The 26,453-nt window shown below is 36.9% G+C and overlaps 1 protein-coding gene across 1 annotated transcript in view; it reads right to left on the bottom strand.

Annotated features, from left to right (window-relative positions):
- The window catches only part of SEC24A (SEC24 homolog A, COPII coat complex component), a 69,552-nt gene that overhangs the window by 2,967 nt on the left and 40,132 nt on the right, over positions 1-26,453 (bottom strand). Inside the window, exons 12-22 of the mRNA XM_068979594.1 lie at positions 24,687-24,742; positions 23,387-23,593; positions 22,000-22,120; positions 21,535-21,693; positions 15,526-15,699; positions 7,885-7,995; positions 5,720-5,895; positions 4,122-4,259; positions 1,977-2,081; positions 1,578-1,670; positions 199-302 (exon numbers count right to left, since the gene is read on the bottom strand). Coding sequence (XP_068835695.1) covers positions 199-302; positions 1,578-1,670; positions 1,977-2,081; positions 4,122-4,259; positions 5,720-5,895; positions 7,885-7,995; positions 15,526-15,699; positions 21,535-21,693; positions 22,000-22,120; positions 23,387-23,593; positions 24,687-24,742 — 1,444 coding nt within the window. The remainder of the gene's footprint in view (positions 1-198; positions 303-1,577; positions 1,671-1,976; positions 2,082-4,121; positions 4,260-5,719; positions 5,896-7,884; positions 7,996-15,525; positions 15,700-21,534; positions 21,694-21,999; positions 22,121-23,386; positions 23,594-24,686; positions 24,743-26,453) is intronic.

Below are 26,453 nucleotides of genomic sequence, written 5' to 3'. Positions count from 1 at the left end.
GACATCTATTTTGCTAATAAATGGATATAAAGCATAACTTAATACTACTAACTTGTACTATTTATTGAAAATACAATTTTTTTTCTATATCCTTCTAGAGTTTGCAATAGGTTACACATACCTATGATTCAACTCAAAGGTTTCCTTGCAAAGCCAAGCAAACTGCTTTAGTATTGACAAATGACAAATTCAACTTACCTTATTACATAAAGTATTGGGTAAAATGGTCTCTGCTCTCTAAGCCAAGAGATGAAAGCTATTGTTCTGGCAGATTCTGGTGTATCAAGTTCTGGAAGGTCTGTCTATTAAACAAAAACCAGCAACATACAACTTATTCTAAATTATCATCTATAATACTTTTCAAACTTTATCTTGTATATGAGTCACCTGAGGATCTTACTGAACTGCAGTTGATTTAGGAGGTCTGGGGAAGAGCCTAAGATTCTACAAACCACAATTTTCTCGCTACCCTAAACGGTAGGCAGACTTTTTAAAGGAACAGATAATAAATATTTCAGGCTTGCAGGTGATTTGGTCTCTGTTGCAACTTCTCAGCTCTGCCACTGTTCCACTGAAGCAGCCATAGACTATATACTGTAAGTGAATGGACATGGCTATGCTCCACTGAAACTTTATTTACAAAACCAGGTGGCAGGCCTCCTTAGGTATAGTTTGTCAGACACTGACCTAGAAGAATATGCTACCTCTTATCTTCTGATTATGACATCTAGAATTCAGTAATCCATTCAGACAGTTATTACAAATATAACAACTTCTTATCTCCTCATTACCTAAAGAGCCTAGTCATCTAGATCAGCCATTAAGCTAGTGCTTTTCCTAGATAGAACCCTTTGTCTTTTAAATACATAAATCTCCTAATGACTTCTATAAATGAAGTTAAACCCATAAATATGACCAAGACGCAGACATAAAATATATTCCAAAGTTGGTGACAAACTGATAGTTGAAACCGAAAAGTATGACATGAAATAAGACCATGTTATAATTAATTCTAACTTTAAAATTCACAACTATCCAAATGTTACATAGATTTAATGTGTGCTTTCTCATGTGTTGTTTCAAGTATTCCTCCATAAGCAACAGCGCTCTTATTTTTACAAATGAGGCTTTTAGTGACTTATTCAAGATTACAGAGTGGGTGACAGAGTCCAATATTACATTCTCCAATAATCAATATAAATCCAACTGATTTGGTCACAAGTCGTTGGCTTGTGTGGCAGTTAGCTTAGTTCTTACTCTAAAGCAGCAGTTAAAAGGACTCTGCCAAAGAACAATGAAATCACTTGCAAAAAACACAAAACACAGAAACAGAAGAGTCCTAACACTAATGCCAACTCCTGCCAACAGCAGCACACATTTTTTGGCCATTAACTACGTTCATTACTTTCTCACTAAAATAGTATACACATATAAGAACAAGCAAGTCAAAAATGCCAAATAACCTACAGAATGCCTCTAAAATATAGCTATGATTTCAAAATAGGATGTTCATGTTTTTGCCATCATTTGAAACACCTTTTAAGCCTACCACCATCACTATAATTACACAGTCTTACCATGGTCTGTGGAATTAATGCATAGTTTTCAACTCCTAGAACTTGGCTGAGAAAATTCTGTCCACAATTTCTTCCAACCCAAAGCATTAGTACCTGGAGACAGGAAGAAAATTATTTTGAGATATAGCTTAACAGTGAGATGTTGACTTAACCTTTAACCACTGTGTTTTAAAAGATCAAAAAGGGAAGTTAGTTTATTGAAACTGTATAGCCTCCAACTAAAGTAATGATAACTACTATTTACCATGACAGGACACTGTATGCTCCGCATGCAAGGAGACTATGGAGGAGAAGGAGGCGAATACAAAACTATATAGATTAAAGAACACATAATCCGTTAAGAGAGAAACTAAGAGGAATGAGGGTAGTAGTGTACAGAGAGAAGTCAAGACTACTCACAGAACCTGCATCCATGAGAAAGGCCCCATCCCTGCTCAGCTTCTCCACCGAAAGCTGAAGAATAGGCGGCTGAGGTATAGTGCGATCATTGATGCTGATTGCTCCCTTAAAAATTGAGCAAAAGATTAAAGCTTTTAGATATAACTATTAGGGAGCCACAATTAAATAATAAAAAGAAGTTTAATGAGTGTTACCTTTGAGACTTAGGAATTTATTTAGGTAAATCAGAATTATTCATATTTAAACATAAAGACGAGGAGGAAATATATATCATTTATCTAAACAAAGCCATCATGATCCCAGTCAAGCCAAATTTACTCTCTGATCTTAATTTATTATTTTAAAAACTAACACAATAAATGTAATCAGTACTCATGTATCCTGATTAGATACATTAGTGACATCCAAATAAAGTCTGGAATTTAGTTAATGATAACAGATGATTGTGTAGTTTAGATCATATATACATCCTGATGTAAGAGTAAATCTAATGCAAATGAATTTTCTAGTTCTCTTCAATTTAAGATTTATTTAATAAGTCCAGAAATGGAAGTTCATCATTTATCACTGACTATAATACTGCTATCTTAAAATATACACCTTAAATTATTCGTAACTACACCATTTTTGACCAAAATTTGATTTAAATACTAAAACTTGGTACTTAATGATTCTTATCTAAGGGAGAAAGTAAATAAAATACTGACCTATCAAGAGGTACTACCTTCAGCAGGCTTTAGCTCTACTAGGACCTATTAGTCACAGTACCTTAAGACCTCTGGCCTTAGGGCATGTGGGGAACAAGAGAGACTATAGCCCAAATACAGCCAATCAAAAATTAATGTTAACTAAGAAAAGAAAGCCTTGTCCTTCCCTGATGGTAAAGATGGGAAGCTATCAGTGGCTCTGTTTTCTAGAGCCACTGTTTTTTAAAGTGGCTCTGTTTTTTATCTAGGCTCTATTTTTTAAAGGCTGGTCTGAAAGAGTGAAGCAATGCAGAGTCTATGAATTTGAGTTAGACCTGAGTTTAGTTTAGACCCTCGCCTTTCCTGTGGTTTCTATTTGAGTGCCACATCAGTCAGTCGCTTCTTTCCTAAGCTCACTTGCAAAAGAGAGTCCTGATAAATATACCATTGAAAATCTTAATAGTGCTTGTCTCTGAATGTATATACTATGAGTGATTTATTTTTCTCCTGCTGCTGCTAAGTCGCTTCAGTCGTGTCTGACTCTGTGCGACCCCAGAGATGGCAGCCCACCAGGCTCCCCCGTCCCTGGGATTCTCCAGGCAAGAACACCGGAGTGGGTTGCCACTTCCTTCTCCAATGCATGAAAGTAAAAAGTGAAAGTGAAGTCGCTCAGCCGTGTCCAACTCTTCTCGACCCCATGGACTGCAGCCTACCGGGCTCCTCCATCCATGGGATTTTCCACGCAAGAGTACTGGAGTGGGTTGCCGTTGCCTTCTCCATTATTTTTCTCCTAGTGGTTTCCATATTATAGACATCTAACATACTGTGTTTGTATTTTTATGTTAATTTGCCACTTTTTAATTTGAGAAAAATACAGGTCCAGTCAGTTGAACTTGTCAAACACAGGAGTAATCTTAAGTCATTATTTTTGTAATACAAATTAATAATGTCATCAACAATTTTCATTTGCTTAGAAGATCTCCTTCATATATGCAAGGTACCTTAAAACATTTAAACTCAAATGTTTTTAGCCAAAATATTACTTCTAACATATATATTCTAACTTGACTACAATATATTATAGAAAGATAATCATCTTTAACATTTTCATGCTTGCAGCTTTAACTCTAGTAAATTTCCCATGAAAGGAGAATAATGTTACAACTTAGACAAATATTTTCTTTTCAATTCAAGAATATTATTACACTAAACATTGACCTGGGCATTCAAGTGTAATTTCACACTGGATACTCCTTTCAGATCAACCTGTTTAAATAAATTTTAGGTTGCTCTAGTCAATTTGACAATGTCTTCATTTACTTAGATCTCTCTAAAGATTCATCTGAAACAAACAGTAAAGCTTATTACTTTAATAACTTAAATAAAAGCACTATTTTCAGGAGCTTCCCAAGTGAAAAGCTTGTAAGTAAAAGTGAATAAAAAAATCAATCAATCTTACCTCATCTGAGAGATTGTCAACTCTATACAAACTGGGATGAGTTGTGAGCATAAGGTAAACCAAGGGCTGATTTTTCACTTGACACATAGCAAAAATGCGTTCATCTAGACGTGCATTTGTCCCAGTCTGAAATGATTTCTATAACAAAAAAATACACCCATCAGAAAAAAGGTATTTAACAAATACATATAAAATTTTGCAAATATCAGCTGTTAAAAGAATATCTTCAAACAGAATTAACAAATTTACTGTTACTTGTTCTTACAAAAATATATTTAATCAGTCACACACATCTACTAAACTGTGGCTATATCCTCACCTAATGACATATTAATTATCTGACCATGGCAAAATCATTCAATCTATCTGGCGTCTGCTTCCTAATCAATGAAATAGATCTAAACATTCAATCTATCATAAAGCAATAGTAATATAAAAATCTAAGCAACAGGACAAAAAGGATAAAGTTACATTGCAGATGCCAAAAAAAAAAGGCATATGAAGTATGAAGAACTAAAGATCCAAGTATTCTGTAAAAGCTGAGTGATGATGATTGGTGGTTAACTATCCTCATCTCTCCCACAGCTAGAGAAATTAAATAATGTATAATAACAAAGCTCACAAATCAACCAAGAAAATTAGTAACTTGAAGACAGCTACTTAGTAGAATAGAGTTAACAAGTAATTGTCAGTTTCAACTGGAATATTAGTTCCATGAACACTAAATCAGAGACAAGGTTTGGGGCATTTCTATTGATGGAAAGGAGTAGAAAGAGGCAGAGAGATAACAGCAACGAAACTTTGCCTTAAAACAAATGCACTGACTATAAATAAGGAAGATTAGAAAACGCTGTTAAATAAAGAATACTATAGGAAATGAAAGATGTTCCATTTATTCATTCAAAAAACTACTTACTGAGTGCCTATGGGCTTCCCTTATGGCTCAGCTGGTAAAGAATCTGCTTGCAATGCAGGAGACCTGGGCTCGATCCCTGGGTTGGGAAAATCCCCTGGAGAAGGGAAAGGCGACCCACTCCAGTATTCTGGCCTAGAGAATTCCATGGACTACGTAGTCCATGGGGTCGCAAAGAGTTGGACACAACTGAGTGACTTTCACTTTCTTTGGTTCTATCTGTCCTGGGGTTCTACACTTACTATTCAGAAGCAGTAATTACCCTAAACTCTGTCATCTAATATTTCACACCAGAAAGAGTGCAAATTACTGATGTTTTATTCCTTATGCATGACATTAAAGGTCACCTATCCTCAGGCTGAAATAACAGGAAGTGCACCATGTGCATGCCTCTTCTTCCAAGTTTTGTTTCTCCTCACATACATCCTCCAGATCCTTTAGGTAGTTAATTTTTTGTATTTTTTCCTTTTGGTAGTTAATTTTTTGTATTTTTCCTTTAGGTAGTTAATTTTTTGTATTTTTTCCTTTAGGTAGTTAATTTTTTGTATTTTTCCTTTAGGTAGTTAATTTTTTGTATTTTTTCCCAGAGTTTATAAATTGTTATCTATGAGAAAGAGGTTCACAGGACAAAAATTTTGGCTGTTGACACTTTCACTGTGTTAGTTTCTGATTTTGATTCCTTTACCTGTTTAAGGAGAGCCAGCACAAACAGTGGGAAAAGCCGGAGAGAGAAAGGAACCATGAGTCCAGACTGCTGGTTACTTAGGGCTGAAGAACGATAAGCTGACAGGGAGTCTATGACGGCATTCACTAGGGCATCACGAGCATCACTCAGACTGGCCGTCACAGACCTGTCAACAGCTAACAGAAGTTGAAGTAGGGACAAAAGAGAAAAAAAGATAAGAGTTTAGTTACCCCACTGTTAAGGATAGAAAAGCTTTTTTGTATTATACAAACTTTCTCTCAAGTTATTACATACACAAGGAACTAAACACAGCAGTTAAAAGCGCATAATTTGGAGAATCAAACCAACCTACGTTGAAATATTGTTTTGCTATTTCCTAGCAGTATGAAAATCTGGCAAGTAATTTAACCTTTATGAGCCACAGTATCCTTATCTGTAAAATGTATATATTGGAAATACAAATGGAAAATTGTATTTCGCCAAATCTAAGATGCTATTAATTGTAACCTATCATTTTATGTATCACTGAGAAAGAAAAAGACTGCAATTAAACACACATGCTTTTTTTTGGTAGCACATTCTTTCTTAATAGAGAATTTTTACATTTACTGAAAGAACTAGTTATTTAGATGATCTTCATCATCTGTTATGCCACTCTATTTTAAGCTTTTCTATATACCCCCCAATTTTTTCCAATACCAAAAACACTGTAGTTCCTTTGAAAACTTCTCAAACTGTAACTAAATTCTATTCATGTGGTATCAAAAATACACTCAATGAAGTGACATTATTAACTGCTATGACCAAATTTATATATAAGCAAAAAAGAATGAAGACTACTATTACCTTAACTAAAGGATTTTGACAAAATGTGAGGGGTAAAAAGTACATATTGGGATCAACCAAATTTAGTAACAGAACTAATACTTGCTGCGAAGATTTTTTAAAATTCACAAATACTGCCTGACATATAGTTGCTGTTGTTAATAATAATAAAGATATAATAATTACACTGTTACAAAAATGTACTAGTTCAACAAAATATAAAGGCAATGGACTCTCAAATTTCTTAGGTTACAATTTTTAAATTTTATCACATGAGACTAAACTGAAGTTAATTATTTACCATGTTACATTAAAGAATATTTTTTTCCCAATAGAAAATTCAAGAAAATAGGTAATTATTCCTATTACAGGCATTTGAGTTTGAAGCAAACTGATGATTGAATTTGAAGCAAATGGACTCACTGGCAGTCATCCCTGAAGAAAGGGAGCAAGAATCAAGATGACATTAAGCTCCATGTTTTTGAAAAACGGATCCAAAAAGAAAACAAAAAAAAATTCAAGAAGGCAACTCTGACAGGGAAGACATTAAGTAAAACATGGTATTTAAGTCCACAGCAGGTAGACTGTGACGCAGAATATAGTTTGCATGTACGTGTCTGTATGTGTGTGCATGCGCTCAGTTGCTCAAAAAACAGTTTTGTGGTAGCCTAAGGCCAGTGAGGGAAGAAGAAGAGAGTAAGCAGTAACTGTTAATTAATGGGCAAGAGGTTCATCCAGGGGTGATTGAAATGTTCTAAAACTAGACTCAGGTGATGGCCATACAAATCTGTATAGATACTCATAGATGTATATATGGAGTCATATACTCAAATGGGTTAAGTGATAATTATATCACTTATATCTCAAACAAACTGAAACTAATTTCAATAAAGCTGTACAATTTAAAAAAGAAAAAAAGATCAGGTTATCTGCTGCTGCTGCTAAGTCGCCTCAGTCATGTCCGACTCTGCGCGACCCCAGAGACGGCAGCCCACCAGGCTCCCCCGTCCCTGGGATTCTCCAGGCAAGAATACTGGAGTGGGTTGCCATTTCCTTCTCCAGTGCATGAAAGTGAAAAGTAAAAGTGAAGTTGCTCAGTCGTGTCCGACTCTTAGCAATCCCAGAGACTGCAGCCCAGCAGGCTCCTCTGTCCATGGGATTTCCCAGGAAAGAGCACTGGAGTGGCAGCAGACCCATTTATTCAAATAGTTACTTGGCAGGCATACACTGAATCTAAAACACTGAAATTCTAAAGCTAATTATTTAAAGGAAGATACAAGTATATAGATTTTTCAAATGCTACTACTTGTAATATGTTTACAATAGGTAATAATTCTTACCCATATTGGCCAATAACCCTGAAATTGCTTGAACATCGGCTCCAAGAAAAACTTCATTTAAAGTTGAAACTACCGGCAAACACAAAGTATGAACACGAATTCTTCTTTCGCCTTTGGAGAAAACATACAAATATTAGTGAGGGACAACAATATTAAAAAAAAAAGTTTGTATTAAAGTTACTCAGAAAAATCACTTCAATTTGGAACCAAACAAGATTATGTATAGTAAGTAGGAATAGTAACAAAACAAACTCTAAAGTGTTATTTTTTTACTACGAAATTTTTTTCAAAGTACCACTGAAAAGACAACAGAGATCATATCCAAATGATGATAACGTGCTAGCTTCTTAAAGATTTCTTTTCTGAATTTTTTGATTAGTTTATCCTTTTTTGTAAAAGCAATTTTGGTAAAATATATATGATGTAAGAAAACACTACTCCAGGATATGTTCTACAGTCTGTTTTGATATTCAAACTCCAGAGAAATTTTATAGTGTTCTTTTTAATCACAGGAAAAAAATTAAAAGAAATCCTCTAAAGATACTTAGCTTGTCAAATTAAAAATAAAGTTTTCATTAAAAAAAAATTAAACAGTCAGAACACTTCCTCTTTGCTAATTACCCACCCAACAAAAATCAGTAAATACAAGAAACAAAAGTGAAAACCATCTGAGAACCATAAAATATCAAATATCAAGTCAGTCTCTTAAAAATTTTTAACGAGTAAGATCTTGAACACCAAAGAACAACAAGCAAAAAACTGGAATGGATACCCACACTGCAACCTGTAGGGACACATGAAGACTAACAAACCCTTACCTAGCAGGAGCTTATATAAATTATTTTTAAAGAGAAGTAATATCTATGTAAAAGGGTGACATTATTTACTGCTTCTATTCTAGACAAAAACATTGGTAACTAAAAGAAATAAGATACAATGTTTAGCCTATCATTGACAACAACTATTATATACTTAGATACAGATAAACTCACAAAATAAGAGGCTGATATTAAAAGGGCATTGAATATGACTACAAATTGGTAAAATATTTCTGAAAAGAAACATGGCAGTATCAATATTTTTCTAAACATCTCTATATTTCTATTTTCAATTCAACAAATCCATCTTAGCGAAGTTTTTAGATGACAAAGATTTGTGGACATGGATGGAAATTATAATCACATTTTATTTAGGTTATTCCTAGAAAACATTAGGAATAACCTAAACTAATAACTGGTCCCATCACTTGATGGCAAATAGATGGGGAAGCAGTGGAAACAGTGTCAGACTTTTTTTGGCCTCCAAGATCACTGCAGATGGTGATTGTAGCCATGAAATTAGAAGACGCTTACTCCTTGGAAGAAAAGTTATGACCAACCTAAATAGCATATTCAAAAGCAGAGACATTACTTTGCCGACTAAGGTCCATCTAGTCAAGGCTATGGTTTTTCCTGTGGTCATATATGGATGTGAGAGTTGGACTGTGAAGAAGGCTGAGCGCCAAAGAATTGATGCTTTTGAACTGTGGTGTTGGAGAAAACTCCTGACAGTCCCTTGGACTGCAAGGAGATCCAACCAGTCCATTCTAAAGGAGATCAGCCCTGGGTGTTCTTTGGAAGGAATGATGCTAAAGCTGAAACTCCAATACTTTGGCCACCTCAGGCGAAGAGTTGACTCGTTGGAAAAGACTCTGATGCTGGGAGGGATTGGGGGCAGGAGGAGAAGGGGACGACAGAGGATGAGATGGCTGGATGGCATCACTGACTCGATGGATGTGAGTTTGTGTGAACTCTGGGAGTTGGTGATGGACAGGGAGGCCTGGCGTGCTGCGATTCATGGGGTCGCAGAGTCGGACATGACTGAGCGACTGAAGTATATAAAAAGATATCCAACATTATTTATTACAGAAACATGAAATAAAACTAAAAGTGATACATTATACTTTATTAAAAGGGCATAACAAGCAAAAATACCTCAAACCAAAAATAATAAGCAGATAACAGTAAATGCTGGTGAGAATGCAGAGCAGCTGGAACTCTCATACACTGTGAGCACAAAATGGTACAGCTGCTTAGGAAACAGTTTGGCAAGTTCTTAAGAAGTTAGACATAAGCTCACCATACAACCCAGACAAACCCTTTGCAAACCCATCAAAAACACTGAGAAGTATTTACTCAAGTGAAATTATAATTTATGCTCATGCAAAAATCTGTACGCAAATGTTTATAAGGGCTATATTTGAAATTGCCAAAAACTGGAAACAACTCAAATGTACCTAAACTAGAAAATAAATAAATAACCTGGGTAAAATGGAATACTATTTAGGAATAAAAAGAAACAAACTACTAGTAGATGAAACAACTTGGATGAATTTTAAATCCATTGTTTTAAGTGAAAGAGCCAGATATAAAAGGTTTACCTACTGTATGATTCTATTCATAAAACATTTTTGCAAAGGCAAAAGTATAGGGTCAGAAAACAGGTAACACTTGCTAAGATCTGGGGATGGGAGACAGCTGACTATAAAAACACAAGGATATGTTGGGGGTAATGGAACAGACTGTGATACTTAAATAGTCAAAACTTGTGGAATTGTAACTTCCCTGGTGGCTCAGATGGTAACGAATATAGCTGGAATAGAAAGAAACACATGTACCCCAATGTTCATCACAGCACTGTTTATAATAGCCAGGACATGGAAACAACCTAGATGTCCATCAGCAGATGAATGGATAAGAAAACTGTGGTACATATACACAATGGAGTATTACTCAGCCATTAAAAAGAATACATTTAAATCAGTTCTAATGAGATGGATGAAACTGGAGCCGATTATAAAGAGTGAAGTAAGCCAGAAAGAAAAACACCAATACAGTATACTAACACATATATATGTGAGACAGCAAAAGAGACACAGATGTGTAGAGCAGACTTTTGGACTCTGAGGGAGAGGGAGAGGGTGGGATGATTTGGGAGAATGGCACTGAAACATGTATACTATCATGTAAGAAACGAATCGCCAGTCTATGTTTGATGCAGGATACAGGATGGTTGGGGCTGGTGCACGGAGAGATGATATGGGGTGGGAGGTGGGAGGGGAGTTCATGTTTGGGAACTCATGTATACCTGTGGTGGATTCATGTCAATGTATGGCAAAACCAATACAGTATTGTAAAGTAAAATAAAGTAAAAAAAAAAAAAGTAACATTAAAAAAAAAAAAGAATATAGCTGGAATGGAGGAGAAAAGTGTACAAATTGCTCAGTCGTGTCCGACTCTTTGCAAACCCATGGACTGTAGCCCACCAGGCTCCTCTGTCCATGGAATTCACCAGGCAAGAATACTGGAGTGGGTTGCCATGCCCTTCTCAAGGGGATCCTCTGGACCCAGGGATCGAACCCAGGTCTCTCATGTTGCAGGCAGATTCTCTACCGTTTGAACTACCCAGTAAGCAGGATTTAGCCGCTGGGTGGGCAAGATCCCCTGAAGAAGGGAATGGTAACCCACTCCAGTATTCTTGCCTGGAGAATCCCACGGACAGACGAGTCTGACAGGCTATAGTCTAATGGGTCACAAAGTGAGCGTATCTCTTTCTCTGCGTGTAATAGCTGTCATTGCCAATATGATAGGCTTAAACATCTTATTTGTTAGTTATCAATGTTTTTATATAGAATAGAAGCACTAAATAATGTTACCCTTTTAGACAGGTATTCAGTTCAGTTCAGTTGCTCAGTCATGTCCAACTCTTTGGGACTCCATGGATCACAGCACACCAGGCCTCCCTGTCCATCAACAACTCCTGGAGTTTACCCAAACTCATGCCCATTGAGCAGGTGATGCCATCCAACCATTTCATCCTTGGTTGTCCCTGTCTCCTCCTGCCCCGAATCCCTCCCAGCATCAGGGTCTTTTCTAATGAGTCAGCTCTTTGCATCAGGTGGCCAAAGTATTGGAGCTTCAGCTTCAACATCAGTCCTTCCAATGAACACCCAGGACTGCTTTTCTTTAAGATAGACTGGTTGGATCTACTTGCAGTCCAAGGGACTCTCAAGAGTCTTCTCCAACACCTCAATTCAAAAGCATCAACTCTTCAGCACTCAGCTTTCTTTATAGTCCAACTCCCACATTCATACATGACTACTAGAAAAACTGTAGCCCTGACTAGACGGACCTTTGTTGGCAAAGTAATGTCTCTGCTTTTTAATATGCTGTGTAGGTTGGCCATAACTTTCCTTCCAAGGAGTAAGTGTTTTTTAATTTCATGGCTGCAATCATCATCTGCAGTGATTCTGGAGCCCAGAAAGTTGGCCACTGTTTCCCCGTCTATTTGCCATGAAGTGATGAGACCAGATCCCATGATCTTAGTTTTCTGAATGTTGAGCTTTAAGCCAAGTTTATCACTCCTCTTTCACTTTCATCAAGAGGCTTTTTAGTTCTTCTTCACTTTCTGTCATAAGGGTGGTATCATCTGCATATGTCTGGTTACTGGTATTTCTCCTGGCAATCCTGATTCTAGCTTGTGCTTCATCCAGCCCAGCGTTTCTCATGATGTACTCTGCATAGAAGTTAAATAAGCAGGGTGACAATTACAGCCTTGACATACTCCTTTTCCTATTTGGAACCAGTCTGTTGTTCCATGTCCAGGTCTAACTGTTGCTTCCTGACCTGCATACAGGTTTCTCAAGAGGCAGGTCAGGGGGTCTGGTATTCCCATCTCTTTCAGTTTATTATGATCCACACAGTCAAAGGCTTTGGCATAGTCAATAAAGCAGAAATAGATGGTCTTTTGGAACGCTCTTGCTTTTTTGATGATCCAGCGGATGTTGGCAATTTGATCTCTGGTTCCTCTGCCTTTTCTAAAACCAGTTTGAACATCAGGAAGTTCATGGTTCACATACTGTGGAAGCCTGGCTTGGAGAATTTTGAGCATTACTTTACTAGCGTGTGAGATGAGCGCAATTGTGCAGTAATTTGAGCATTCTTTGGCATTGCTTTTCTTTGGGATTGGAATGAAAACTGACCTTTTCCAGTCCTGTGGCCACTGCTGAGTTTTCCAAATTTGCTGGCATACTGAGTGGACTTTCACAGCATCATCTTTCAAGATTTGAAATTGTTCAACTGGAATTCCATCACCTCCACTAGCTTCGTTCATAGTGCTGCTTCTTAAGGCCCACTTGACTTCACATTCCAGGATGTCTGGCTCTAGGTGAGTGATCACACCATTGTGAGTATCTGGGTCGTGAAGATCTTTTTGGTACAGTTCTTCTGTGTATTCTTTCCACTTCTTAATATCTTCTGCTTCTGTTAGGTCCATAACTTTCTGTCCTTTATCGAGCCTATCTTTGCATGAAATGTTCCCTTGGTATTTCTAATTTTCTTAAAGAGATCTCTAGTCTTTCCCATTCTATTGTTTTCCTCTATTTCTTTGCATTGGTCACTGAAGGCGGCTTTCTTATCTCTCCTTGCTATTCTTTGGAACTCTGCATTCAGATGGGTGCATCTTTCCTTTTCTCCTTTGTTTTTCACTTCTCTTCTTTTCACAACTATTTGTAAGGCCTCCTCAGACAGCCACTTTACTTTTGTGCATTTCTTTTTCTTGGGGATGGTCTTGATCCCTGTCTCCTGAACAGTGTCACGATCTTCTGTCCATAGTTCATCAGCACTCTATCTATCAGACCTAGTCCCTGAAATCTATTTCTCACTTCCATTGTATAATCATAAGGGATCTGATTTAGGTCATACATGAATGGTCTAATGGTTATCCCCATTTTCTTCAATTTAAGTCTGAATCTGGGAATAAGGAGTTCATGATCTGAGCCACAGTCAGCTCTTGGTCTTGTTTTTGCTGACTGTATATCAAAAAGATAGGACACTGAAAGATGAACTCCCCAGGTCGGTAGGTGCCCAATATGCTACTGAAGATCATTGGAGAAGTAACTACAGAAAGAATGAAGGGATGAAGCCAAAGCAAAAACAACACCTAGTTGTCGATGTGACTGCTGATAGAAGCAAGGTCCGATGCTGTAAAGAGCATTATTGCATAGGAACCTGGAATGTTAGGTCCATCAATCAGGCAAACTGGAAGTGCTCAAATAGGAGATGCAAAGAGTGAACGTTGATTCTAGGAATCAGTGAACTAAAATGTACTGGTTGGGTGAATTTAACTCAGATGACCATTATATCTACTACTGTGGGCAGGAATCCCTTAGAAGAAATGGAGTAGCCATCATAGTCAACGGAAGAGTTGGAAATGCAGTACTTGGATGCAATCTCAAAAACGAGAGAATGATCTCTGTTCGTTTCCAAGGCAAACCATTCAATATCACAGTAATTCAAGTCTATGCTCTGACCAGTAATGCTGAAGAAGTTGAAGTTGAATGGTTCTATGAAGAGCTACAAGACCTTCCAGAACTAACACCCAAAAAAGATGTCCTTTTCATTATAGGGGACTGGAATGCAAACGTAGGAAGTCAAGAAACACCTAGAGTAACAGGCAAATTTGGCCTTGGAGTACAGAATGAAGCAGGGCAAAGGCTAATAGAGTTTTGCCAAGAGAATACACTGGTCATAGTCAGGTATTACTTCTCTTTAAAAGTAATTTGTGGAACTATATATTAAAATGGTAGATTTTACCTAGTTCAGTTATATATTAGGGGTTTCTGTTATATGTTAAGAAAAATCAATGAGAAAAAGGACCGGGAATTTTTTTGTCAAATAAAAAATAATATCTAGATTCAGAAATCTATCTATTTTACCTTTATGGTATGCAATATTATTATAATCATAGTACAAAAAGTGGACTTCTCTAATATTAATAGTTTTCATTAAAGTATCTATTATATACTTTTTATAGATTTTGGCAGGGCTATAAAAATCAGTAGACACAGCACAGTAACACTTTTCAAAACTTTTTTTAGGAGACAAAACAGAAATAAGGTGAGAGTTGTGAATCTTTAAAATAATAAAAATAAATTTAACCAGCCTTCACATCATCTTTTGGACAAAATATATTATAAATTAATTAGCACTAAACAAATTACACCCTTAAAAACTGTTTATCTTGCATTTGAACTCCTTCAAGACTTAACTCAAATGTCACCCTCTGTAAGACCTTTCCTGGAAACCCTATCTTAAAAGACCATCACCTCTCAGCACCTTTTAAACCCTTTACCAGCTTTCTGTTTCTCATTAACTAATGTCATTGTATAAGAAATTACTATTTTACTGATATATCCTTTTTATTGTTTGTCTCCCCTACTAGAATAAGGACTATGAGAAAAAGGGTTTTAATTCAGTTTGACTACTGTGTTGTCACATTTCAGACACTAAGTAGACTCTTAATAAATATCTGTTAAATACAATGCTTGAAAAATTAAACACCAAATATCTTAGCTTTATCAAGAATAACAAAAAGCCTCTTAAGATTAAGAACACTTTTTTGGCTTAACAGAAATGGTAATTTCCTCCAAAGAAGATGGATTTTATCACAAGCTATAGAGTACAGTGGCCAATTCAAAAATCTTACCTTTGCTCCATCATTGTGCTTATAATTAACAATACTGTATTTTAGACATAATTTTGTTAAGAGGATAGATCTCATGTTATGTGTTTTTGCCACAATAAAACAAACAGAAAAACTTACCTTTGCTGGATGTATACAAGAGTGCTGACTGAAAGGAAACCAACTGAGTGTCAGTAAGACTTTCTTCCACTGACATCTGTACTGCATAGCCAGCATCTGGGTTTACATTGGGCAAAGACAGCAAGTCTGTTGACCGAACAAAGAAGTTCCCATGGAAAGTATGAATGGAAAGACCTAGAAAAGAAAAAGATGTCAAAACAAAGTTTAGATGTGATATTGTGGTTTATAAAAAAATAAATCCTCAATCTTCACCCATTCCAGGTACACAGCTCCTAAAACCTTTAGAATTCCCTAAGTGTTGAGGATTATAAAGTTTTCTTTTACTATGGTAACTAGGTGACTTCTAGAAAGGAACTAGGTTACCTAATGATGGGAGGTGGCTACCAGAGGATTCAACCATTTGATTATAGAGGATTAGAACTTTCAGTTTGACATTCCCCCTACCCCTACCCAACTCAGTACTTCCAGGGAGGAGAGAGGTGCTTGAGAGTGAATTAAGCAGTCTTGACTATGCAATGAAGCCCCATAAAACCCCAAAGGACAGGGTCCTTAAGAAAGCTTTGGGATTGTGAATGGAAATTTGGGAAGAATGAAGCTCTCAGAGAGAGGAAGCAAGCTCCAGAAACTCCAGGACCCCACACCCTTTTCCTTTCCTCATATCTTGCTCTATGCATCCTATCTCTTTTTTTGTTGTTGAGCTATATCCTTTTAAAATAAACTGGTAATCTTTACTCAGCTATTAAAAAGAATGCATTTGAATCAGTTCTAATGAGGTGGATGAATCTAGAGCCTATTATACAAAGTGAAGTAAGTCAGAAAGAAAAATGCCAATACAGCATATTAATACATATATATGGAATTTAGAAAGATGGTAACGATGACCCTATTGCAAGACAGCAAAAGAGACACAGATGTAAAGAACAGTCTTTTGGACTCTGTGGGAGAAGGCAAGGGTGGGATGACTTGAGAGAATAGCACTGAAACATGTATATTACCATATGTGAAATAGATTGCCAGTCCAGGTTTGATGCATGAGACAGGGTGCTCAGGGCTGGTGCACTGGGATGACCATGAGGGATGGGATGGGGAAGGAGGTGGGAGGGGGCTTCAGGATGGGGAACACATGTACACCCATGCTGATTCATGTCAAGGTATGGCAAAAACCACTACAATATTATAAAATAATCAGCCTCCAATTAAAATAAATAAATGAATTTTTTTTAATTAAATAAAATAGACTGGTAATCTAGTAAGTATAATGTTTCTTCTGAGTTCTATAAGTCACTCTAGCCAATAATTTCAACCAAAGGAGGGATTTGCTGGAACCTCCAATCTATAGCGAGAAGCATAGGTAACAAATTGGACTCACAACTGGCTTCTGAAATGTGGTGGTGTGGTGTGTGGGGAGGCAATTTTGTGAGACTGAACCCTTAATCTGTGGGATCTGATGATATCTCTAGGTAAGCAATGTCAGAACTGAGTTAATTGCTTGGTAGTATTGGGAAAACCCACACACTGACACTGGAAACAATCATATTAAATAATACACGGTAGTTAGTAAGAATGAGGATGGAATAAAAGATAACTTCTTAAAGGAATTCAAATTTTCAAAATAACTTTTTTCAATAAGAAGTTGACAGTATCTTCCAAAATGCTAAATGGGTATTTACTTTAACCATAGTAATTCCATCACAAAGAATTTATTCTACAGATACAATCATTGAAGTTCCAAATTTATATGTGCAAAAAAATTAAGCATTACTGTTTGTGTCATAACAAAAAGAAAAATCACAAAAATCTTTAATGCTAATCAGTAGGAAAATAGTGATATTTACAACAGTTAGAACTGGACATGGAACAACAGACTGGTTCCAAATAGGATAAGGAGTACGTCAAGGCTATATATTGTCACCCTGCTTATTTAACTTATATGCAGAGTACATCATGAGAAACGCTGGGCTGGAAGAAGCACAAGCTGGAATCAAGATTGCCGGGAGAAATATCAATCACATCAGATATGCAGATGACACCACCCTTATGGCAGAAAGTGAAGAGGAACTAAAAAGCCACTTGATGAAAGTGAACGAGGAGAGTGAAAAAGTTGGCTTAAAGCTCAACATTCAGAAAACGAAGATCATGGCATCTGGTCCCATCACTTCATGGGAAATAGATGGGGAAACAGTGGAAACAGTGTCAGACTTTAGTTTTTTGGGCTCCAAAATCACTGAAGATGGTGATTGCAGCCATGAAATTAAAAACACTTACTCCTTGGAAGGAAAGTTATGGCCAACCTACACAGCATATTAAAAAGCAGAGACATTACTTTGTCAACAAAGGTCCGTCTAGTCAGGGCTACGGTTTTTCTAGTATTCATGTATGAATGTGGGAGTTGGACTGTGAAGAAAGCTGAGCGCCGAAGAATTGATGCTTTTGAACTGTGGTGTTGGAGAAGACTCTTGAGAGTCCCTTGGACTGCAAGGAGATCTAACCAGTCCATCCTAAAGGAGACCAGTCCTGGGTGTTCATTGGAAGGACTGATGCTCAGGCTGAAACTCGAATACTTTGGCCACCTGATGCGAAGAGCTGACTCACTGGAAAAGACCCTGATGCTGGAAGGGATTGGGGGCAGGAGGAGAAGAGGACGACAGAGGATGAGATGGCTGGATGGCATCATTGACTAGATGCACATCAATCTGGGTGAATTCCAGGAGTTGGTGATGGACAGGGAAGCCTGGCGTGCTGCGATTCATGGGGTCGCAAAGAGTCGGACACGACTGAGCGACTGAACTGAACTGAAATACTAGTTAGAAGTTAAAATACATGAGATTAAAAAAAAAAAAAGATAGATCTACATAATTAATATTAATAGATCTTCAAGACTTGCTGAAAACCTGTACAATCTTATTTATGCTACTGCATTATACTATATATTTTCCATGAAGTGGTACAAATGTACGTAAATGTATAGAAAAAGTAACACAGCAATGTGGTTATGATGATATAAGGCTGGAGAGAAAGTGAAATAACACATACACAGTTGATACAAAAGGACTAGCTTCATCAATAATGTTTTCATTTTTTATAATAATAGGTATATATTTTGCTTGTGAAGTAAAAACCAACTTTGCAACAGTAATTAGGAAAAAAGGAAGGATGTAGATCTGTATATATAAAAACAGAAAGCATGTACAAAAAAAAAAGCCACATGTGACCCTCACTGCTTTTACTTGAAGGTGAAAATTTATACCCAGGTTTATCTATGCATGGGAAAAATTTTCAAGAGCATATGAGAAACTCTAAGGCAGACTATACTGGCTTAATTTCTCATTTTACATCTTTTTGTAGTGTACTTTTTTTTGGTAGCTTTACCAAGAGCATTTTATTTCATATGAAATGAAATTTATCATTAAAAAAAGAGAAATTTAAGCAAATTAACCACAAAGATACAGTAAATTAAGCACTATAGAAAGAAGGCACAGGTTGGTTTGTATGCCCAAGCTTTTTATGCAAAGTTAGGTACATATACAACAGCTTCTGTCCTGACAAGCAGAAAAAGTCATAAAAGCACTTCTGGCATGTACATTTCCCTTAATTTAGAGCCAGTATCTGCAGAAATAATCATGTCTGAGGTCCTTCAATCTTGGATAGGATACAAGTAGGCCCTTTAAAACATAAATGCTAAAAAACTGTTAGAATTTAGAAGCAAGTTCAACAAGAGTGCTGGACATCAGATCAATATGCAAAGGATTAATTATCCTTATAGGAGAAAAAAAAAATTTTTAATAATTCTATTTGAAATATAACAGAAAAAATATTTAGGAATAAATCTGACAAAAGAAACAAAACCTACATTCTAAAAACTACAACATATTGTTGAAAAAATTAAAGAAGAGACATACCATGTTTTTGGATGGGAAGACTTACTGTTAAGATGTCAATATTCCCTCCAATTTCAGTTCAATCGCTCAGTCGTGTCCGACTCTTTGAGACCTCACAAACTGCAACATGTCAGGCCTCCCTGTCCATTACCAACTCCCAGAGTTCACCCAAACCCATGTCCAATGAGTCGGTGATGCCATCCAACCATCTCATCCTCTGTTGTCCCCTTCTCCTCCTGCCCTCAATCTTTCCCAGCATCAGAGTCTTCCAATGAGTCAGCTCTTCACATCAGGTGGCCAAAGTACTGGAGTTTCAGCTTCAACATCATTCCTTCCAATAATCACCCAGGACTGATTTCCTTTAGGATGAACTGGTTTGATCTCCTTGCAGTCCAGGGGACTCGCAAGAGTCTTCTCCAACACCACAGTTCAAAAGCATCATTTCTTTGGCGCTCAGCTTTCTTCATAGTCCAATTCTCACATCCATCCATGACTACTGGAAAAATCATAGCCCTGACTAGATGGACCTTTGTTGACAAAGTAATGTCTCTGCTTTTGAATATGCTGTCTAGGTTGGTCATAACTTTCCTTCCAAGGAGTAAGCATCTTTTAATTTCATGGCTACAATCACCATCTGCAGTGATTTTGGAGCCCCCCAAAATAAAGTCAGCCACTGTTTCCACTGTTTCCCCATCTATTTGCCATGAAGTGATGGGACCAGATACCATGATCTTAGTTTTCTGAATGTTGAGCTTTAAGCCAATTTTTTCCCTCTCCTCTTTCACTTTCTTCGAGAGGCCCTTTAGTTCTTCTTCCCTCCAATTTATCTACCTATTAAATGAAAGCTCTATCAAATACCAGCTGGCTTCTTTGCAGAAACTGACAAGATGAAACTAAGAATCATATAAAAATGTAAGGAACCCAGAATATCACTATAATTCTGGTAAAGAAGCAAAATGTGAGAGGACTCATACTTCCTAATTTCAAACTTACTACGAAGTCACAATAGTCAAGAAAGTTTGGTACTGGCATAAGACAGACATATAGATTAAAAGAATAAAATTCAGAATCCAGAAATAAACCCTCACATTTATGATCAACTAATTTTCAACAAAGGGACACAGACGACAAGACAATTCAATAGAGAGAGAACAGTATTTTTTAATAAATGGTGCTGGGACAACTATATCTACATGCAAAAGTATGAAGTCAAACACCTACCTCATCAAAAACAAAAATTAACTAAAAATAAATCAAAGACTTAAATATAAGAATTATAACTATAAAAATCTTAGAAGACAACATATGTATAAATGTTCATGACTCTAAGTTAGTGGTTTACTGTTATGATGTGAAAGTGAAAGCCTCTCAGTCATGACTGACTCTTTGTGACCCCACTGACTATAGTCCATGGAATTCTTCAGGCCAGATACTGGAGTGGGAAGCCATTCCCTTCTCCAGGGGATCTTCCCAACCCAGGCATCGAACCCAATCTCCCGATTGCAGATGGATTCTCTATCAGCTGAGCCACCAGGGAAGGCCAAGAATATTGGAGTAAGGGTAGCCTATCCCTTCTCCAGCAGATCTTCCCAGCCAAGGAATCAAACCAGGGTCTCCTGCATGGTAAGTGGATTCTTTACCAACTGAGCTACCTATGATACCAAAAGTACAAATGAAAAATGAAAAAAGATGATCAATGGGACATCACCAAAATTAAAAATAATTGTGCCTCAAAGGGTACCATTAAGAAAATGAAAGAAGATGGACTTCCCTGGTAGTCCCGTGATTACCAATCCACTTGCAAATGCAGGGGATACCGGCTCAACTCCTGGGCTGGGAAGACCCCACACGCCATGGAGCAGCTACGCCCGTGAGCCCTAACTACTGAGCCTGCATTTAGAACGTGCAAGCCACAACTACTGCAGCCCGGGGCACCTAGAGCCTGTGCTCCGCAGCAAGAGAAGCCACCGCAATGAGCAGCCTGTGCACTGCAGCAAGGAGTGACCCCTGCTTGCCACAAGCAGAGAAAGCCCACGTGCAGCAAGAAAGACCCAGAACAGCCAGAAATAGAGACAATTCAAAGCAAAGCTCCATTTATGCCTTTGTAAATGTTTAAAAAAAGTGCCCCCACCTTTGGTACACCGAATCCTCATGACTGCCTCAAAGCCAATCTTCCGAGTGAGGTATCTCTGTAGTTCCTTCTGCAATTTCTGTACTTGGACTGGGTTGTGTTGATGGTGGTAAGAGGGATAATAATAGACACTACCTGCTGAATACCGAGAAATACAACCTGAAAGAGAACACATAATCCTTTTAAATTCTACCATTACCTACTATTACTAACACAAAGTAACTACAAGCACTCGAACTGACCTTTCTTTACCTTCCAAGACATTGTCAAAAAAGAATTCGTTCCTTTAAATAGTAATATAGACATTTCCCTATTATAAATGTTCAGAGAAGAAGACTACCAGGTTAATTATAAACTAAACTAACTTCCCAAGGGGATAAGAATTCCTTCACTTTGTCATCTATATCATCATAAAAATTCCATTTTGACTTTCACCTGGAAAAAAAATCACAAGGAAGAACTTACCCAGAGAAGCCAAATCAGAATACTGTCCACTGAGAAGGAATAAGTCAACAGCCACCTGCTGACCAGAACAGTCCAAGGCTAATTTCTTATAGAAGTCAGTTGATGGTGTCAAGTGAATTTCCTATTAATAATTACAAAAAGAAAACATTTCAAATCATTAAATTGTCATAAAATTTATATATCGTTTCATACATGCCACTGAAGTGACACCAGAGATGGAGGTTCAACCCCTGCATCAAGAAGAGCCCCTGGAGGAAGAAATGGCAACACACTCCAGTACTCCCGCTGGGAAAATCCCATGGATAAAAGAGCCTGGCGGGGTACTGTCCATGGAGTTGCAAAGAGTTGGACATGACTGAGTGACTGAGCACACACACACACACACACCATATATACTGAGGGTTAACAATTATCTTTAAACATTCTATAAAATCCTTTATGTTTTGTAATATTTTCTCTTTTTTTCAGCAAGAAACATGTCCTGCTTAAGAATTTTCTAGTTTGCTTTACTTTTAAAAAGGAGTATACCTATTATACTTATTTCGATACTCTTTTAAATGCTTAATGCTGGAACTTCTAAACAATTCACATGTAATACTTTTCATCTATCATAAGAGATAAGTACAATTGATACTTTCACTTTATAAATATAAGGAAACAGAGGGGGCAAAGTAATTAAGTAACTATTCAAGCTTATACATTTAAAAAGCAATGAAACTTAGTCAGACTTATTCCAAAGCTGACACCTTTAATCATTACAGTATATGACCACATTCTCATCTTTTGAGAAATATGTATCTTAAAATTAGTTTATACACACAAGGTGCTCAAAAACAATTTAGGACAGTCAATTTAACAAACCATGACTAATTTTACTCATCACACAGGGTCTACCTTGTCCCTAGCAAAATATTCTCTTAGTTTCCCTGACTTGCTCATCAAAGGCAGGTGCCATTGCTGTTGGTACTTAGCTGCTAAATCGTGTCCAGCTCTTTGTGACCCCATGGACCACAGCCCACCAGGCCCCTCTATCCACAGGACTTCCCAGACAAGAATACTGTAGTGGGCTGCCACTCCTTCTCTAGGGGACCTCCCTGACCCACGATGAATCCACATCTCCTGCACTGGCAGGCGGACTCTTTTACTGCTGAGCCACCTGGGAAGCTACACACAAATTTGCTAGCGGTCTGCTAAAGATCTAACATAAGGTAAGAGTGAATCAGATAGAAAATAATGAAAGAGAAATGACTACATAAAACAGAAATGATTATTCATTTCCTTATATTCCCTGTTCTTCATAACTGAAAAATAAACTTAAAATAATCTCTATAGTCGAAGGGACAAAACACCAGCATAAATCTTATCATACACCTGATGACTTTCTAACCTTAGCAGATGACCTTTGGTTGGGTTCCTCTCGAGGTTTCAGGGCTCCCACCCCAAGAGTTGGGAGTTGTGTCTGAAAAACAGACATTCGACCACCAGTTGGGGACATCAACTTAAAGGCAGCCTGAAGAGCTGGACCCAAGGCACTCTGAGTCTCCAAGGTCTTGGTGAACATTTGCGGCAAAGTTTTCAATAAATCTTGGACGAGCTTGTAAAATAAAGCAAGAAAACTCAAGAGTGTTACAATAAAAAAATTTTTTTTCCACAATAAGTCAGTAAGTGATACAATAGACAGGACATTGAGTCATGATGATGGTCAGAGAATCTACAGACGGTACAGTAAACAATGAAGTTGGTCATATGACAAGAAAGCCATTTTAAGTCAACATTGTAAATTGGCAAGCAAGACAAATCAAAATTGGGGCCTTACAGTTCTTGCACATGCAGTAGTCCAGCAAGACTATAAGTCCAAAATATATCCAAAAGAACCATCACAGTTTATAGAGATTTGACATATTTAAATGCCATGAAATATGGCCTTCGCAATCACCTCTATACACTTTATTCTTTTCGGTTCCAAAGTGTATTTAACTCTTCCCTATTGCAAAATCTAAGATAGCCAGTAAATTTGCCAACTAATGATATTACTACAAAAGAAAAAGAAAACAAAAAAAACTGCCTCTTCAGGTTAGGTTGTACAAATAAAGAGAGTTAATGGGAAAAAATACTTTGCACTATGGCAAAGTCACCATTGCCAACAGCTGAGACCATAGACTTGCTAGTTAAAATGTTACCCCTATGGCATATATGCATGTACAGGGTAGACAACATCCCCCCTTCAGACACATTCTGTTCACCTCTCACTGTATTATGTCATGGCAATTTCCAGGCAGGTAATAAGAGTTTCTTCTGAACTGACCTCAATGACACTCTGTGAATCAGAAAAGCAAAGGGCACTGAAAGCAGCCTAAAGTGCTTCTACGTACTGACCAGAAGCTTATCTCAGCAACCCTCCCAATTTCCCAAATGGCTGGCAAGGCAGGTTTCCTGCATCTTATCCTCCTTAATGGAAGACGTATCTTCTACCCTATCACAAACTGATATAGTAAACTTAAAAGCAATCAGTTCAAGGGCAAACTCAAAAGCTGTTCATCTGATGAATTTTAACTAATTGCAAATAAAAAATGCTACACATCCTAGAAATGTCACAGAAAGAAGCAAAATTCTACATAAAGTTCATTTAAAAAATACATTCCTTCAACATTTCAATTAAACGTGTCAGATAGGAAAGTGTCCCTTACCTCTTTACTTTCATTTAAATTTACTAATAAGTTCTCCGGCATAGGTATAAAAACATCTGAAAAATAAATAAATATTTCTTTTAAACAAAACATCACAGATGTTCTAAATATATAACACTGATATAATTAACCACCCCCACACTTAGAGAAAAGCCATATTCTCTACTTTCACAGCAATATCTACCTATGTTCAAAAAGTTACCACAAGCGCTCTGTAAGGTTTGTACAAGTACTTTGCTTCTTAGATTAAGACAATTTAGAATCCTGCCTTAGAATTCCTGCTTAGCCCCAAAAGCAGTCAAAGAAACACTCTTGGCATTAAAAAAAAAACTTTATTAAGAAGACACACAAAAATTCTGTCTTGAAATAGAAGTAATACAGCCCACTAACAACTCTGTCATTCATAAAGTGGATACTTTCTCACAAAGAAGACTACTATCCTACTCAGGGCTATAAAATCAAGTAAATTGCAAGGTATGCTAAATGGCCACATCAGAGGAGTTTTCCAACATTCTAATTTATTCTTGCTTATGTATTAAATACCCTTTTCTGAAAGGAAGCAAACTGGCAGGAAAATGTAGGTGGTGATGGAGTATTTAGAGGGGGGTCTCAATTTTTACGTTTTTGTACTGTTTTTCATTACAAAATTACAAAAATAAGGCTCATCATAATTCTTATAAAAACAATACCAACAGATAATTTGAAACATCAAATGTTTATCATATAAAAAAATATGTCTACTATTTTTTTCTTTAAAATTAAGATTTTAATAAAAGTTTTGAAATATAATTCACACACCATGAAATTTACTTGTGCAGAAGATACACTTCAGTGATCTTTTTACTATATGCAGAGTTGTACAACTGTCACCACTATCTAATTCTAGATCCTTTTCATCATTGCAAAAGGGAACCCCACACTGAGTAACAGTCACTCCTCACTTCCCTACCAACTCCCCCAGCTCTAGGTAGCCTGTAGTCTTCTGGTCTCTGAACAGGTCTATTCTGGACATTTTATAATAATGGAGTCACACTATGAGGTCCTTTGTGACTGGCTTCTTCCTCTTGGCCTAACATTTTCAAGGTTCACCCATGTTGTTTTTTACTGCTGAGTAACATTTCATTATATGGATATCCTACATTTTGTTTATGTTGGGTTGTTTCCACTTCTTGACTGAGTTGTTAAAAAACATTCATGTACACATTTTTGGGTAGACATGTTCTGTACTGTTTTATTTTTAATAATTCATATTAACAATTTTAAAAATTGAAATATAGTTGCTTTCCTATTAAGTAAAATTGCTGGGTTATATGGTTAACTCTATGTTTAACTTCTAGAGGAACTGACAAAATGGCAGCACCATCTTCCATTCCTACTACTAGTAAATGAGGGGTCCAGTTTCTCCACACCCTTCCAAAAACTTGCTACTGTCCTTTAAAAAATATTTCGCTATGTGACACCCAGCAAGGGATATTCATCAGCTCTTGTATAAAACTGAGAGGCTGAACCATATCAGTAAATTCACAACTTGGCCCATTATCAGAATCACCTGATATGTGATTTTATTTTATGCCAAATAAGTAGTTGGAGAAATATGAATAGATAAGGGAAAGGGGAAAGACTGACTTGGCTGCTCTGTTATGAGATCTGGAATGACCAGGACAGAAGAAGGGCTCTATTCATCTATTGCATTTTAAAGATGTACAGCCAATTCTCATAATTCATAGATTTTATAGTTGTGAACTTACCTATTTATTAATATTTGTA

The sequence above is a fragment of the Capricornis sumatraensis genome, chromosome 9 (assembly GCF_032405125.1).
Source record: "Capricornis sumatraensis isolate serow.1 chromosome 9, serow.2, whole genome shotgun sequence".
Classification (NCBI taxonomy): domain Eukaryota; kingdom Metazoa; phylum Chordata; class Mammalia; order Artiodactyla; family Bovidae; genus Capricornis; species Capricornis sumatraensis.
Note: the sequence above shows the minus strand (reverse complement) of the source record. Positions and strands in the feature narration are given on the sequence as shown.